Raw genomic sequence first — 18548 nt, 5'->3', positions numbered from 1 at the left:
ACAGAAACGATTCTGGCCCTTCACCATGGCAGGTTGGGGCCTGCCTGGAGCTGGTAGCGGATTCCTCAGTGGAGAGGCTGAGGGATGTGCTGACAGGATGATTTACCACTTCTGTTTAGAACCGTCTTCCTGAGATGGCGGCCCTTGGTCTCGTGGGTACTGCGGAGGGCCACGTGTCTTTCTGCATTTAATCTTGGTTAGCCCTGCACTTCACAGAGAGATCTCTGCGTACTTTTTCAGTACTGGCAAGAGCTGTGAACAGGCTGCCCAGCTTCATCTGACTCACCTAGAGGCTTTTGCAAAAACACTGGTCAGATGGCATAACTGAGTGACACTCTCCACCCACTGCAAAGCACTGTGAAAAGGAACATTTTACTTAGTGTTTAAAGTCCCAGCTTGCAGAATGGTGGTGTCATCTGTGTCTTGAGGCAGATAGCACTGCCTCCCCACCACAACTGCAAAGGGACCCCAAGTCAGTCTGCTGGCTCCTTCCACAGAGGCGCAAAGGCTCACTCACAGCCGGTGAAATGAACATTTTCCAGAATGAAAACTTTAGCCCTGTCTTTCTCCAGAGTTCACAATCTGTCTTCCTCCAAGGCTGCTAGAATTCAGGCTCTATGCCTCCTTCATCTTTGTATCCGTTGCTCTCAACACAAAGGCTCAGTAAACCCTTGACAGGAGTCTCTGGGTGGTGTAAACAGTTCATGCACTCAGCAGCTAACTGAATGGTTGGAGGTTCGAGTCCACTCAGAGATACCTTGGAAGAAAGGCCTGGTGATCTACTTCTGAAAAATCAGCCACTGAAAACTGTATGGAGCACAATTCTACTCTGGCACACATAGGGTTGCCATGAGTCAGAATCACCTTGATAGAAACTGGTCAACCTTTGTTAAATTGCATTGAAATTACAAAGCTAGAGCTGCAATGCTCACTGTAACTACTGACTTGAAATTGGTGTGTGAATCTTATGCAAGGTTGTGTCCCCATGCTCCTGTTTTGCTCAGAGGCAGTCAGACATTTGCCGGGTAGCTGGTAAGATCACACAGTTTCAGCACCTTGTCCCCGGGGAAGGAAGAGAGCTGTGGAGGCCTGAATATAGCCTCAAGGCCCAGCGGCACAGATGAGCAGTTAACTGGTGTGTTTGTAGGCTCAGTTCAGCCCTGAGCTCTCGGCTCATTCACCTGCACACGGGTGCCTCTCTGCATCCCTTTGCAGTTCTGCACTTAGTTTCTAGTGGTTTGTTGCTACTCCATGTCATTGGTTTGTATTTTTCACAGTAAAATCAAGCAAAGGAAATATGTAAAGAAAAGGGTTTGTCATTGCCAAATTTTTAAATAAGGAGGTATCACAGTTCATCCATCTGGACTTCAAATAATCTCTCTCTTTTTTAGTAAGGCAAAGTATTGTGAATATTGCTGCTTAAGTCATTTTTGCCGGTCCACAGAAGTAGAATTTTAGCACAGTGGTCTGTGCATGCATCAGATTTTGCCACTAATTACAGAAGAAAAAGAAATGGCTTTAATTGAATGAAGAATGTGAGTTTCATGAAACAGCAGATTCCTCAGGGTTTGTAATCATTCGGGAGGGTTCTGAAGGGCACACATTTTCATTATGTTCAGGAAGATTTCATTAAAGCCAGAGACTATGTCATACTTTCTTCTGCCTTCCCAATTCCCCCAACTCCGATACACTGGAGAAAGTAATGCTCAACATATGTGGAAAAGATTCTCCAGCCATTCCCCCAACAGATTAGATCAGTGGTGTCAGGAATGGAGCGGAAGGCAAAGGAAGAGGAGAACGCTGGGTAGATGTTCTACCCAGATGTTCCTCCTGCCCCGATCAGAGTAACTCAACCTTTGTTTTATACATTGCTGGCTTGGAAGGAAGGATGCCACAGGTAAAGTGAATTGGAAATCCCTGAGCTAGACCAGTGGCTCCTGGCCTTTTTAGAGCTATGACTGCTTATTATCTCCTTGGAAGAAGGGTTGAGTGTAGAATGTCTCAGTAACAAAGGGACATTAAAGGCTATTTGGTGTCCAGTTCTATTTCTTTTTATCATGTCCTTGAAGCATACAAGTCACTCAAGAGAAACCAGAAATACATAATTTGGGAAAAACAAAAACAATCAATTTCTGGAAAAGAATAGCTAAAAATAAATGTACTGAAAATCGGAACTGCCCATGTATTTTGAGCTTTAGGTTTTTTTTGTGTGTGTGTGTGTGTTGGAAGTGAACACAAAAACCAGAATTTACAGATAAAAAAGTCATCTGGCTAACTCATCCCCTCCCTGAAATCCAGGGATGTGAAATCACCATCTCCTAGGGGCATTTTTCAATCTCTTGTCAGAAAATGTTTCCTTAATTTGTCTCATTGTATCTTCGAGGAAGGAATGTGATCTCGTTTCTACCTGAGAGTGTCTTAGACACCCTCCACCAACATTGCCAATGTTTATTATTATTTTCCTTCTAGATGAAATATCAGTTTCACCCACTGTTCTTCATAAGACAAGATATTAAAAGTTCCTTACATTTCCTGGTTACTGCCCTTCAAACCTGCTCCATTGGCAGGAAGGAGACATGGGATGGGCATGGGGGAAAGTCAAGAGTTCAGCCCTGGTCGTGTGTTAGTGCCTTGGTGTTATCAGAGAGCGCAGCTCTGGTCATATTGAGTTCTTGGTGTCTTGGAGTTACCACAGAGTTGGATCTATGAGTCCAGAGCTCAGGGAACTCAGAGTTGGGCTGGAGATATTAATTTGGAAAGGCATCAGGACATTAACTCTTTGCTGTCGAGTCAGTTCTGACTTATAGAGACCCTATGGGACAGAGCAGAGCTGCCCCATACGGTTTCCAAGGAGAGGCTTGTGGATTCGAACTGCCAACCTTTTGGTTAGCAGCCGAGCTCTTAACCACTATGTCACCAGGGCTCTATCAGCATATTAGAGGTATTTAAAGCCCTAACACTAGATGAAATGAGCTAGAGAAATGTATTAAGAAGTGTCAGGGGCCCATATGTAGCATTTAAAGGTTAAGGCTAAGGGAAAAGAAGCCAGCAAAGGTGAATTGTTCCAGTTTCTAGAATTTATTTTTTGGTCCTAGTTTCTCTAAAATATCATAACTCAAACTGGACACCATCTTCCAGAGGTCTGTTGATCAGGTTAGGATTCTTGTTTAGTTTCCAACAAATCTTCTATGAAATAAGTCTAAAAGTAAGTTTTGGCCATCTCCATTCACAATTAAATGTCAGTTGGGAGAGGATGCAGGCTTTGTGAGGCTCTGCAATTTACACAATTTGGGGGTTCCCTTTAAGAAAAAGAATATAAAATTATTAACATGCAATTAAGTACAGATGTTTGGAAGGGGACCACGCCAGTGAGGGGGTCTTAAAACTTTCACTTCTTTAGCTTCATGATAAATTCATTTGACTGTCAATCAGAATCCCTGAGTCTTTTCCACGGGAATCATCATCAGGCCACATCTCCAATCTGGCACTTCACGCAGCTGGTTTTTGGACCTTTCATTTATGCCCTTAGAATGCCATTGTGTTAGAGTTGATTTAGCTATCATCATCCCAATGTCAAGGGTTTTTATAAATGTTTTAATTCTGACACTTCCGATTTTGCTAGGTATTCCATTTTCATGCTGACCACAGATTTGATAAATATTTCTTCACCATTTTCATCCAAGTCAGTACTTAGCAGGACAAAAATGAGCCCTGAGGTAGGCTATCATAGACCTCCCTCCAGGTTCCCGTTAAGCGGCACTATTTATATGTCTAGTCCCTGGTGGTGCAACCGTTAACATGCTCAGCTGCTAACTGAAAGGTTGGAGGTTTGAGTCCACAGAAGAAAGGCCTGGTGATCTACTTTTGAAAAATCAGCCATTGAAAAGCCTATGGAGCACAGTTCTATTGTGAAACACATGGGGTCGCTATGAGTCAGAATTGACCTGATAGCAACTTTTTTTTTTTTAAAATTGATATAGCTGGCCATAAATCTACCTAATTCTGTTATCACACTATTCAGAAGTCCTTCTAAATGCCCTACTAAAACCCAGAGATACGCTGTCTGCTGTATTTCCTCATCAGTCAAGCAAGTAACTTAATCAAAAAAGGAAATGTAGTTAGTAGCCTATGGTTTAGGAATTCAAATCTTGTTTCACTGATGCAATCTGCAGTAAAGCTATTTATTTCCTATCTTTTCCTTCCTCATTCAGTATGCCTGCATTTAGTGAAAAAAAAAAAAAAAAAAAAATGTAATTAACAAAAAAGACTATCTTTGCCCCAAAGTAATATTTCTTCCAGTCCTGTCTTTCATCCATCTTTGTAAAAGCCAGGGTAGGGTAGCAGTCAGTGTGTTTGATAAATATTAGCAGGCTCTCGTCACATCCCAAGTACCCACTCCAGGAAGACAGCATGTGTTGAATTGGCCAAGTTTAGCAAAGTTCAGTAAGCATTCACTGAACCTGATTATGAACCTGATTATAAATAAGATACAACGATACAGAAGATATTTTTCCTGTCATCCAGGAACTTTTAGCATGCTGTAATATGTAGTATGCTGTTGTTAGTTGCCCTGGAGTTGACTCTGACTCATGGTGACCTTATGTGTAACAACAAAATGTTGCTGGCCCTGCAGTATCTTCATGATCATTGGTATATTTGAGTCCATCCCATTCATAATTAAATGTCAATTGGGAGAGGATGCATTTGAGTCCATTGTTATTGGCCACTGTGTAGTGCCTTTCAACCCAGGGGGCTCATTTTCCAGCACTATATCCCATTATTCTGTTGTGATCCATAAGGTTTACTCTGGCAGTTTTCAGAAACAGATTATCAGGCATTTCTTCCCAGTCTGTCTTAGTCTGGAAGCTCCACTGAAACCTGTCCACTATGGGTGACCCTATTGTTCTTTGTTGTTGAGTCGATTCTGACTCATAGTGACCCTGTAGGACAGAATAGAACTGCCCCATAGAGTTTCCAAGGAGTGGCTGGTGGATTTGAACTGCTGACCTTTTGGTTAGTAGCCTGAGCTCTTAACCAGTTTGCCACCAGGGCTCCATATGGGTGACCCTGCTGGTATTTAAAATACCAGTGGCATAGCTTCCAGCATCACAGCAACATTTAAGCCACTGCAGTACAACATACAGATAGTTGGTGAACTTTTAGTATAATGGGCTATAATAGCTACCATTTACTATGATGGTGAGTTCCAAACTCTTCAGAGGAAGTCACTGTCACCAAGTCTAAGAACTGGTCACAAGTTTCCTTGCTACTGCTAGCATTGTTAGCTCCTCCTTATTGTTTTCATGATTTCATTGAATAAGCATCGAGGGAGTGCCACCATGGGCAGGCACTCTGAAGACACGGTCTTTGCATTGAGGCACTCCCTCTCTAGTGTGCTTGTTGGCCCACAGGCGTGGAATCAGGCTCTGCAGGGAAGTGGGGGCTTATTTTTTCTGTGTAGCTCCAAGGATATAGTAGTTGTTCGTGCTCTTCCTCCATTCCCCCTTTCCACCCATCTCCTTCATGACTGGCTGTCTCCAGCCCTCATGTCTTCATTTTTCCCTCATCACGTACAACGTGCTGCTATTTCTCCAGAGGGGCTGGATTTCTTCTCTCTGAAAAGAAACTTTCCCAGCAGCACTGACTTACCTCTGTGCTTTTTGTTGTATGTCATGGGTTTCCATCTGCCAACCTTTCTTTGCTGTTTTGCATTACCCCTGACTTCCTCAGAATTCTGTGTAACCTCAGTGGTGTTTTTTTTTTTGGGGGGGGGTGTGGATGGTGGGTAGTGGCTCATTTTCTGCATTTCATAGCTACTCGTAGAGATGATAAGATGGAAAGTAGAGAAGTATTCTTCAAGCCTTTTTACCTTCTCCTGGAACTTGGTGATCACACATCTCACGTAACAAGAGCTAATGATTGAATACTCTCTACCTTGGCAGGGTTACACCCGTGGCTGCCATACCTCGCAGCTAGGGCAGAATTTCAAAAATTAAAATGAACTAAGCTTCATTGTAAACATTTCACTATTTAAAGATTCAGCCGTTCGAATTACCCTGAATTTTTTTCTCTAAAATGTATTATACTACGTGAATAGTTTGCATAACTGAGTGAATGTTTACATGAATAATTAGGATTGAGAGACTCTTAATTGTGCTATGGTGATGGTGACAAAGGTCTATGCTAATTATTGGGCAAGAAACAATATTTGGTGCTCATACTCATTTTGGCTGGCCAGCAAATGATTTGAGCAAAGCCTCCACATCAGGATGGTTACTATTTGCTCTTTCAGTTTTCTTAGCTTCCAAAATCCCTTTTATAGGAGGTTGTGAAGTTAAATCAGAGGAAAATAGCAAAGTCAAAGACTGCTATTTTGTGACCCTTCACATAAAATTTTATGCTTAGGACTAATAGGCTAACCAAACAAAAATGGCTATCTTACTGCCGTGTAATGTAGGAAACTTCAGATTCTGTAAATTAAAACACACACACACACAGGAAGCTTCAGACTGTTAACATTCAGGGGCTACATGAGGCAGGGAAAACCCACTCGAGTACTAGAAGGTAAGAGTTCAGACCTGCTGGTTCAGGGACGCCTGGACCAAATGAAACCTTTGCTTTGCCCTTTCATCGTGTACCATCAAGACCCAAGGCCCCTTTCAGCTTGAAACTCTCAGCTGACTTACAAGCTTTGTTGAAACTGAAAAAAGACTGGAATTTATGACATGATTCTCCCTCACTTTTTCCTATGCTAAGACCATGAAACATATGACCATAATACTGAGTGGAAAAGAAAATAGCTTTTTCATTAAACCATAATCTTGGTTTTGTTCCTCATTTGCTCTTTCACATTCCCATCCTATGGGAAGTACTAAACTGTGCGTTGAAAACCATTTGAGCTAAATTTGATTTTCATCCATGCACATCCAGCTTGCCCTAAAAAGAACGGGAGTTGTGAAAGAGCATAGTGTCTTTGCCTGGATTAAACATGAACAAATGAGGAGTGAATTTGGCCACTTGCTTGTATAATTATCTAACCACTTTAATCATCATGGCGTCAATAAAAGCATTTGTATTTGCAAAACTGCCCTTTAAGCCACAGTATGAGAATCTGCTAGGCGAACCACTCATGTTTTAAGTAGTCTGAACTGATGCCAGACACCAGTAATTTTGCAGTAATGGCCAATCCATGACTTCCTGTCTCCCAGAAAAAATAAAAACAAAACCAACTTTTTTCTTTTGCATCTACCAGAGTCTGAAAGGAGACACCAACAAATGTCCTGTTATCTAAATTCCTTCAATGTGTCAATCAGGTCTGTTTTGCTAAACCTAGAAGAATAAAAGAAAAGATTTCTATATCATTGGAGAATGATTCACATAGCCTTCTCCTTTGATAGTTTAATATTTTTTTTAAGGGTGTCTTTGCATGTCAAGTACCCAGTGGTGATAACAGTGTTTCATCACTCCTGTGGCACAGACCCTGATGATCCAGGTGGCACTAGCCTCATAACTGGGGCAAGTTCTGGAGTTTCCCTGCTGGACAAGAAGGGACCCAAGGATGCTGGATCAAGGGAAGGGGAAGGGGCTCCAGGAGAGGGGCTGGTGGGTGGATGAGGTAGCAGGGGGATAGTATGGGGGCTCAGGAAAGGTGCTGTTTTTCTGCCGGTACGGAAGCATTTCAGCATTTAAACAACCAGCATCACTGCACAAGTGCATCGGCCCTATATGCATCCAATGATCCTATAATATCTAGTAATGGATGATGGATCAGTGATGACAGTCACTTAAACTTTTTCTTCCTTCCTTTCTTTTTTTAAATTCCAGATTGGGGAATTACTGAGCACCACCCACCCTGCCAACAAAGCCAGTTTAACTCTGTTCTGTCCTGAAGAAGGGGACTGGAAGAATTCCAATCTTGACAGACACAATCTCCAAGATTTCATCAATATTAAACTCAACTCAGCCTCTATATTGCCGGAAATGGAAGGACTTTCAGAATTTACTGAGTATCTCTCAGAATCAGTGGAAGTCCCATCTCCCTTTGACATCCTGGAACCTCCTACATCTGGTGGATTTCTAAAGCTGTCCAAGCCCTGCTGTTACATTTTTCCAGGAGGGAGGGGTGATTCTGCATTGTTTGCCGTGAATGGATTCAACATGCTCATCAACGGAGGATCGGAAAGAAAGTCTTGCTTCTGGAAGTTAATCCGACACTTGGACCGAGTGGACTCCATCCTGCTCACCCACATTGGGGATGACAATTTGCCTGGAATAAACAGCATGCTACAGCGAAAAATAGCAGAGCTCGAGGAAGAGCAGTCCCAGGGCTCCACCACAAATAGTGACTGGATGAAAAACCTCATCTCCCCTGACTTAGGAGTTATATTTCTTAATGTACCTGAAAATCTGAAAAACCCAGAGCCAAACATCAAGATGAAAAGAAGCATAGAAGAAGCTTGTTTCACTCTTCAGTACCTAAACAAATTGTCCATGAAACCAGAACCTCTATTTAGAAGTGTAGGCAATACCATTGATCCTGTCATTCTTTTCCAAAAAATGGGAGTTGGTAAACTAGAGATGTATGTACTTAACCCTGTCAAGAGCAGCAAGGAAATGCAGTATTTTATGCAGCAGTGGACTGGCACTAACAAAGACAAGGCTGAACTAATTCTGCCTAGTGGTCAAGAAGTAGATATCCCAATTTCCTATTTAACTTCAGTCTCATCTTTGATCGTGTGGCATCCAGCAAACCCTGCAGAGAAAATCATCCGAGTCCTGTTTCCTGGAAACAGCATCCAATACAACATCCTAGAAGGGCTGGAAAAACTCAAACATTTAGACTTCCTGAAACAGCCCCTGGCCACCCAGAAGGATCTCACCGGCCAGGTACCCACTCCTTCAGTGAAACAAGTAAAACTGAAACAAAGGGCTGATAGCCGAGAAAGTCTGAAGCCAGCCACAAAACCACTCCCTAGCAAATCTGTGCGAAAGGAGTCTAAAGAAGAAACCCTCGACATCACAAAAGCTAATCTTGTGGAAAAGCCACCCAAAGTAGAAAGCAAGGAAAAGGTAACAGTGAAAAAAGACAAGCCAACAAAAACAGACACCAAACCTTCAGTGAGTGAAAAGGAGGTACCCAGCAAAGAAGACCAGCCTTCAGTGAAAACTGAGGTGGCTGAAAAGCAAGCCACAGATGTCAAACCCAAAGTCACCAAGGAGAAGACCGTGAAAAAGGAAACAAAGCCAAAACCTGAAGAGAAGAAAGAGGAGAAGGAAAAGCCAAAGAAAGAAGTGGCTAAAAAGGAGGACAAAACACCTATTAAAAAGGAGGAGAAAACAAAAAAGGAAGAAGTGAAAAAAGAAGTCAAAAAAGAAATCAAGAAAGAAGAGAAAAAAGAATCCAAGAAAGAGGTTAAGAAAGAAACACCATTGAAGGAAGCCAAGAAGGAGGTAAAGAAAGAAGAAAAGAAGGAAATTAAAAAGGAAGAAAAGGAACCCAAAAAAGAAATCAAGAAGATCTCTAAAGACGTAAAGAAACCATCTACTCCTCTACCTGAAGCAAAAAAACCAGCTGCGTTAAAACCAAAAGTACCCAAGAAGGAAGAGCCTGTCAAGAAAGATGACATTGCTGCTGGGAAGCCAAAGGAGAAAGGGAAAATTAAAGTCATTAAGAAGGAAGGCAAGACAACAGAGGCTGCAGCTGCAGCCATTGGCACTGTGGCCACTGCAGCAGCCATGTCAGTGGCAGCTGGAATAGCAGCAACTGGCCCTGCCAAAGAACTTGAAGCTGAGAGGTCCCTTATGTCATCCCCTGAGGATCTAACCAAGGACTTTGAAGAGTTAAAGGCTGAGGAGGTTGATGTAGCAAAGGACATCAAGCCTCAGCTGGAGCTAACAGAGGATGAAGAGAAACTGAAGGAAACAGAACCAGTCGAAGCATACATCATCCAGAAAGAGAAAGAAGTCATCAGAGGTCCTGCTGAGTCCCCTGATGAGGGAATTACCACTACTGAAGGAGAAGGGGAGTGTGAGCAAACACCTGAAGAACTGGAGCCAGTCGAGAAGCAGGGGGTAGATGACATTGAAAAGTTTGAAGATGAAGGAGCCGGTTTTGAAGAATCCTCAGAGACTGGAGACTATGAAGAGAAGGCAGAAACTGAGGAGGCTGAGGAGCCAGAAGAGGATGGTGAAGAAGACGTGTATATGAGAACCTCTAAACACAGCCCCATTGAGGATGAGGAAAGTGTGAAGGCGGAGGCAGATGTGCACATCAAGGAGAAGAGGGAATCTGTGGCCAGTGGTGATGATCGAGCAGAAGAAGACATGGATGAGGCAGTTGAGAAAGGGGAGGCTGAACAATCTGAGGAGGAGGGTGATGAGGAGGACAAAGCAGAGGATGCCAGAGAGGAAGAATATGAGCCCGAAAAAATTGAAGCTGAAGATTATGTGATGGCAGTTGTTGACAAGGCTGCAGAGGCCGCTGGTGCTGAGGATCAGTATGGATTCCTTACCACATCAACCAAGCAACCAGGAGCCCAGTCTCCTGTCCAAGAACCTGCATCGTCAATTCATGATGAGACTTTACCTGGAGGCTCAGAGAGTGAGGCCACCGCTTCTGATGAGGAGAATCGAGAAGACCAGCCTGAGGAATTCACTGCCACCTCTGGCTATACACAGTCTACTATTGAGATATCCAGTGAGCCCACCCCAATGGATGAGATGTCTACTCCTCGTGATGTGATGAGTGATGAGACTAACAATGAAGAGACAGAGTCCCCATCGCAGGAGTTCATAAACATCACCAAATTCGAGTCCTCTCTGTATTCTCAGGAATACTCCAAACCTGTTACATCACTCAATGGATTATCTGATGTGTCAAAAACAGATGCCACTGATGGCAGAGATTACAATGCTTCAGCCTCCACCATATCACCACCCTCATCCATGGAGGAAGACAAATTCAGCAAATCTGCTCTACGTGATGCCTACTGTTCTGAGGAAAAAGATGTGAAAGCCAGTGCCACGTTGGAGATCAAAGACACCTCAGCAGTTTCAGATGAAAAACTTAGCCCATCCAAGAGTCCATCTCTGAGTCCATCTCCACCATCACCCATAGAAAAGACCCCTCTGGGTGAACGTAGTGTGAACTTCTCTCTGATGCCCAATGAGATTAAAGTCTCAGCAGAGGCAGCAGTCCCAGTGTCTCCTGAGGTGACCCAAGAAGTAGTTGAAGAACAGTGTGCTAGTCCAGAGGATAAGACTCTGGAAGTGGTGTCTCCATCTCAGTCTGTGACTGGCAGTGCTGGCCACACCCCTTACTACCAATCTCCCACTGATGAGAAATCCAGTCACCTCCCCACAGAAGTCATCGAAAAACCACCAGCAGTTCCAGTGAGTTTTGAATTTGATGATGCCAAAGATGACAGTGAAAAGCCTTCCATAAGCCCCATGGATGAACCTGTGCCTGATTCGGAGTCTCCTATTGAAAAAGTTTTATCTCCTTTACGCAGTCCTCCCCTAACTGGATCAGAGTCTGCATATGAAAGTTTTCTAAATGCTGATGGTGAGACTCCCGACAGATGTACTGAAAGCCCCTTTGAAGGAACAAATGGAAAACAAGGTTTTCCAGACCAAATAAGTCCAGTTTCTGAAATAACTTCCACTGGTGTTTTCCAAGAGAAACAGGAAAAGAAAAGCACAGACTTTATACCAATTACAGAAGACTTTGGAGAAGAAAAGAAAACTGATGATGTTGAAGCTATGGGGTCTCAACCAGGACTGGCTTTGGATGAAAGAAAATTGGCAGGAGATGTTTCTCCTACACAAATTGATGTCAGCCAGTTTGGATCTTTTAAGGAAGACACTAAGATGTCCATTTCTGAAGGCACTGTCTCAGACAAGTCAGCCACTCCTGTTGATGAGGGTGTCGCAGAAGACACATACTCTCATATGGAAGGTGTGGCTTCAGTCTCCACAGCTTCTGTGGCTACAAGCTCATTTCCAGAGCCAACGACAGATGATGTGTCTCCTTCTCTGCATGCTGAGGTTGGCTCCCCGCATTCCACAGAAGTTGATGACTCCCTTTCAGTGTCTGTTGTGCAAACACCTACCACCTTCCAGGAAACAGAAATGTCTCCATCTAAAGAAGAATGCCCAAGACCAATGTCAATTTCTCCACCAGACTTCTCCCCTAAAACAGCCAAATCCAGGACACCAGTTCAAGATCACAGATCTGAACAATCCTCAATGTCTATTGAATTTGGCCAAGAATCCCCTGAGCACTCCCTTGCTATGGACTTTAGTAGACAGTCTCCAGATCACCCTACTGTGGGTGCAGGTATGCTTCATATCACTGAAAATGGGCCAACTGAAGTGGACTATAGTCCTTCTGACTTGCAGGACTCCAGTTTATCACATAAGATACCACCAGTGGAGGAGCCATCCTACACCCAAGATAATGATCTTTCTGAACTCATCTCAGTATCTCAGGTAGAGGCCTCCCCATCCACCTCTTCTGCACATACCCCTTCTCAGATAGCTTCTCCTCTCCAGGAAGATACTCTATCCGATGTGGTTCCTCCCAGAGATATATCCTTATATGCATCGCTTACCTCTGAAAAAGTGCAAAGTCTGGAAGGAGAGAAGCTTTCACCAAAATCTGATATCTCTCCACTGACCCCAAGAGAGTCCTCTCCCTTATGTTCACCTAGTTTTTCAGATTCTACCTCTGCAGTCAAAGAGGACACAGCAGCTTGCCACACTTCCTCTTCTCCATCAGTGGATGCAGCATCCGCAGAGCCCTACGGCTTCCGTGCCTCAATGTTATTTGATACAATGCAACACCATCTAGCCTTGGATAGAGATTTGACCACATCTGGCTTTGAGAAGGACAGTGGTGGAAAAACACCTGGTGATTTTAGCTATGCCTATCAAAGGTCAGAGAAAACAGCCAGGTCCCCAGATGAAGAAGGTTATACCTATGAGTCTTATGAGGAAACCAGCCAGACCCCAGATGTAGGTGGCTATTACTATGAGAAGACAGAGAGAACCACAAAATCCCCATGTGACAGTGGCTACTCCTATGAGACCACTGAGAAAACCAGCAAGACCCCTGAAGATGATGGCTATGCCTATGAAATTACAGAGACCACAAGGACCCCCGAAGAGGGTGGGTACTCATACATGATAAGTGAGAAGACGATGAGGACCCCGGAAGTGAGTGGTTACACCTATGAAAAGACCGAGAGGTCTAGAAGGCTACTGGATGACGTCAGCAATGGCTATGATGACACTGAAGATGGTGGCCACACACTTGGGGATTCCAGCTACTCTTATGAGACCACTGAGAGAATTACTGGTTTTCCTGAATCTGAAAGTTACTCCTATGAGACATCTACAAAAACCACACGAACCCCTGATACTTCCACTTACTGCTATGAGACCACAGAGAAAATCACCAGAACTCCCCAGGCATCTACATATTCCTATGAGACTTCAGACCGATGCTACACTGCAGAAAAGAAGTCCCCCTCAGAGGCCCGCCAGGATGTTGATTTATGCCTCGTGTCCTCTTGTGAATACAAGCATCCCAAGACAGAGCTTTCACCCTCCTTTATTAATCCCAATCCTTTGGAGTGGTTTGCCAGTGAAGAGCCAACCGAAGTGTCTGAGAAGCCTCTCATTCAATCAGGGGGAGCCCCGCCACCTCCAGGAGGCAAGCAACAGGGGCGACAGTGTGATGAAACCCCTCCCACTTCAGTCAGTGAGTCGGCCCCATCCCAGACAGACTCAGATGTTCCCCCAGAGACTGAAGAGTGCCCCTCCATCACAGCTGATGCAAACATCGACTCTGAAGATGAATCTGAAACCATCCCCACAGACAAAACTGTCACATACAAACACATGGACCCACCTCCAGCACCCATGCAAGACCGCAGCCCATCTCCCCGCCACCCTGATGTGTCCATGGTGGATCCAGAGGCCTTGGCCATTGAACAGAACCTAGGCAAAGCTCTGAAGAAAGACCTGAAAGAGAAGACCAAAACCAAAAAGCCTGGTACAAAGACCAAGTCATCCTCACCTGTCAAAAAGGGTGATGGGAAGTCTAAGCCCTCTGCTGCTTCCCCTAAACCAGTGGGCTTGAAAGAGTCTTCAGATAAGGTGTCCAGAGTGGCTTCTCCAAAGAAGAAAGAATCTGTGGAGAAGGCAACAAAAACCACCACCAATCCTGAGGTCAAAGCTGCCCGTGGGGAAGACAAGGAGACCAAGAATGCCACCAACGCCTCCACATCCAAGTCGGTAAAGACCGCAACTGCAGGTAGGTCAGGGAAGATGTGGGCACCCTGACGTAGACCACAACAGTTCTACTTTCATTTGAAGAAACCATTTGGAGCCTTTCAATTTCCCTGTTTGACTTTGTGCTAGGGTGATGAGAAAGCACAAATTGGTGCTTTACCTTCTCTTTACTATCCTCTTCCTGGCAGAAGGTAGATATCACAGCCCTGTGAGCCCCTTAGACTTTGAGACAGCTCAGCATATGACCCAGAGAAGCTCTGGCTCGCCAGATGGGATTCCTGGGTCTGCACCATTCTGGAACACAGCAGCTGAAGCTCCATTCTAAGTCTTCAGAACCAAGGGGGTGTGTGTTTAAACCCTCCCTGGCAGACTGTGTCAGCGTTGGCTTCAGCCACTCTGGCCCCAGAATCAAGCTGAGGTGTCACAGGCCAAAGCTCCCAAAGGATAAGGGAAGACCAAAGGTTCTAAGTCGAGCCTGGAATGGGCAATTTAACCCCAAGATTTATATTCCAAATTTTTTTTTCTGTTTAAAAAAAATCACCAGGCTGGAGGTGCCTCCCCATTAAAGGCAATGCTCTGTTTTATTATCAGCCAACAAATACCATAATTTCAGTTGACCAGTGGGTACTCAGTAGAAATTGAGAAAAAAGCATTGAAGGTTCTCACCTATTCCCTTCTTATTCACAGCCTCGCTAGTAGAGACTCATCACACTTTCAGATTGAGATCCCACTTGGTAGCGACCTTAGCTCTGATCATTCCTGTTTTGGTCTCGATTCCCAGACTTATCATGTTCTCAGAAATGACCTGGGTTTTTGATGGAACATGTGACCCAGCTTCCTCTCGTTGCTTCCAGCCCATCACAACGATTTGCATTAATACATTTTATTTGCTCTATGCAGTTAGTTGGGGTTTTCAGGTCACAGTTCACAAAGTTATATAAATTGACCCAAACATATAAAGCAAAATATAAATAACATTTCCTTGATTTATTGGGGAAAATCTGATTGATGAAGCTTTAGAGCTCTCAAATTCAGTACATTTTAGGAAGTATCAGTTACAGCTACAAATTTTCACTTGAAACAATATGAAGCACCGATTTCAGGACTCGGTTCTTGTCAGATTTGTTTTTTTACATACATGTAGAAAACAAACTGCATCTGTTCATGCTTAGAGTTAATGAAAAACCACCAGACAATTCCCTCCTTGGTCTGAAAGAGCTGTCAGCCCATCCACACTTAGGAGAAAACACGAAATCCATTCAAACTGATTAAAACAAACTTAAATGTGCCACCAAACCTGTCAGAACATATGCCCTAGCCCACACAATTGATTTTTTAAAAATCTTTTTGGTCATTTAAGGAAGTAATTTAAAGGCAAAGTAATAAATAGTTAATTTGAGCTTACAATAAAATGTTTTTTGATGGATTTCTAAATAGGGTAAATTGCACTATTAATTGATTTCTGAAACAAACTTGGGTTGACTTTTGGCAGTTTCCTCGGTTCGTGTTTCCGTGAGCAATATTCATCTGCTATTGACAGCAGTGATTGAGTGCTCAAGTTATTAGAATATAGGGAACACAAACTTCTGCTACAACTCACAATTCTTTAGGAGGCCACAAATGGATATTTTGAAGGCTTTCGGCTCAGATTCATTAAAGTGACCAGTTAATCTAGTCAAAAAATAAGTCCATTTATTCAAATATCCTTTTGGCTGATTCTTACCTTCCAACACGCCCCACAAAAAATAAAATTGGACAATTGACAGAATTCACTGATGGTTTTGACTGTGTGATGACAGCCTTTGAAAATCCCATAGATAATGGAAAGAGGTTCAAGCGTAGAAGATCCAGCTCATGTTTTAAATGTCTTCAGAGCAGTGGCCGCAAACCAGCTGCATTAGAATCACCTGGGGTGGTTTTAAAAAATGGTGGTGCCCAAGCTGCAGCCCCAGCCCAACTGTAAATCAGACTCTGGAGGGTGGGGCCTGGCATCAGTGTTTTTCATGAGCGCCTCAGGTGATTCTACTTGTGCATCCAGGGTGAAGAGCCACTGCCTTAGAATCCTAGTTCTGTTAGTGTTTCAAAAACTTTAAACCAGAGATTTCTGAATTAGTTTTGTCAGTATGAGTATGTTTGTTGAGGATTGGGGTGGAGTGGGGAAAGGGATATAATAGTAGCTTCTCCTAATATGAGCCATAGTAAACAATGAACATTTTATTTTAACTGATCATGGCTCATCGTATAAACTCAGTCTCAACTGGAGTCTCTATCATCTCTTCCTGTTAGTCATACTGTATTTGCAAAGATTTAGCCTTAATTTTAATGGCTTGTGTTCTCCACATCAGCCCCTGCCCAGACTTCAGTCTTGGCCTGAGTGGGCTTCTCCGCTGGGAGGCAGTACTATTCTCAAGCAGAAAAGCTAGCACAAGGCCTGCTGAGGGGCACACCAGTTAGAAGAGCCTGCAGGGACTCAGCTGCAGCAGATTTCTGTCTCCCTCACCCAAGAGAAAGCAAAAGGGGGAAAAAGGGCCCGCAAGCTTTGGGAGAACTGGCTGAGGTGACCCCTGCTTCCTGGAACAAGTGAGAACGCCAGCTCACCAAACTAGATGTCAGGAGACTTTTGCATGTGATCTGAATTCTTAGTTTGCCCGGGCTGTTCTGATTTAGACTGGGAATTTTGGCTACAAGATGCCCCTCTCCTCCGTCTGGTATGTCCTGCTTGGCTAGAGAAAGCCTAGTCTTTCTGAACCTTCCTCTTGCCAAAGCTCGGTATCCAGCCTTGTTCTAGGGAGGGACGTCTGGCTTTTCAGAGTATTGTGCTAAGGAGAGAACACAGTGGTTTGTCACTGCTTATGAATGGGGCCGAGGTGCTGAGGGCCTTTGAAATCCATATAGGATTGAAATCTGATCCATTTATGAGATCCAAAGTGAGGGTATTCAACTGCTTGTAAAATTGCTATGAATGAGATCCTAGAGTGGATTCCTGGGATCTCTTGACTATGATTTACCAAATGCAGGTGCCTCCCTTTGACTTGAAAATCTGTGTCTTAGATCATTTTTCAAATTAAGATGCACATTAGTAGCTCCTGAAGGAGTGTTACTATCTAGTTTCATCTTTTGGGAAGGCCTGGAAATGCTCTCCTAATGAGTTGTTCACAAAGGGAAACCATCCACTTCTTCATTTCTCCTCTTTTGATGGTAAACTACCATGTTACGTTTTCTCAAATTGTCAGTGTTGAGTGCCCTCCACAGGTTCCCAGGGGATGGAAATGCCCAGTGCCCCCATTGTACATCCCAGAGAATTTCCTCATGAGGGAAGGTGGACTGGATGTATAGGTCCCTTCTCATTGCTGTGACCCTTTCTTTTCCTTTGTCTTTGTTTACTTACCAAAGGACTAGGAACCACCAAGACAGCCAAATCCTCAGCCGTGCCTCCAGGTCCCCCTGTGTATTTGGACCTGTGCTATATTCCCAACCACAGCAATAGTAAGAATGTTGATGTCGAATTTTTCAAGAGAGTGAGGTCATCCTACTACGTGGTGAGTGGAAATGACCCTGCTGCTGAGGAGCCCAGCCGGGCTGTCCTGGACGCCTTGTTGGAAGGGAAGGCTCAGTGGGGCAGTAACATGCAGGTAAGAGCGCAAGGACGGTGTCTGCACTGCTGATGGAGCTGTATCCAGAGACACCTTTATGACTGTGGATCCACATGAGGTGCCTCATGGGTCTGTCACATATGACATATCCTGAGGGCAAAGCAGGTTTAACAAACAGAACATGGTCTCAAATATTAGTGTTGGCACCAGTGCCATGCCCTTGGAGGAAGGCCACTTCACCTCTAGAAGGGCATAATTAATTTATCTGCAAAATGGGCCCAAGATTACTTGCCCTGCCCCCTAATATACCAAGAGTATTGTGTGTGCATGAATCAAAGTGGTCATATTTAAATGTGAGAGCTACTAAAGAATTGTCTTTACTCCTTTGTGTTTCATAAATAGACCAGGCTAGGAATATGGACTTTTAGAAAATCAGCTGTCCATGTGAAATTCCACAGGAGGAGCATTGCTGAAAATGGTCCTCAACAGGACGCTTCCAACTGTCTACTTCCAAACATCATGTCTGGCCGTGAGCCACCCCATATTATTTCAGCTATAATCCTTCCTTCTCTATGTTTTGCTTGTGGTTCTTCAAAGTCACATAGTAAACTATGTTTGCATAATATTAAATAGAATTGCTTGTTACTTAATCATATGAAA

General features: G+C 43.8%; 1 protein-coding gene across 2 annotated transcripts in view; it reads left to right on the top strand.

The window, feature by feature from the left end:
• MAP1B (microtubule associated protein 1B) overlaps nt 1–18548 on the top strand; it is a 103448-nt gene that overhangs the window by 79856 nt on the left and 5044 nt on the right. For both annotated transcript variants that reach the window (XM_004374508.2, XM_023729533.1), the window contains 2 exons: nt 7825–14317; nt 17689–17927. In XM_004374508.2, coding sequence (XP_004374565.1) covers nt 7825–14317; nt 17689–17927 — 6732 coding nt within the window. The remainder of the gene's footprint in view (nt 1–7824; nt 14318–17688; nt 17928–18548) is intronic.

Source organism: Trichechus manatus, unplaced genomic scaffold (genome assembly GCF_000243295.1).
Source record: "Trichechus manatus latirostris isolate Lorelei unplaced genomic scaffold, TriManLat1.0 scaffold00029, whole genome shotgun sequence".
Taxonomy (NCBI): Eukaryota; Metazoa; Chordata; class Mammalia; order Sirenia; family Trichechidae; genus Trichechus; species Trichechus manatus.
The sequence above is the reverse complement of the archived record's forward strand: the minus strand, read 5'-3'. Positions and strand labels throughout refer to the sequence as shown.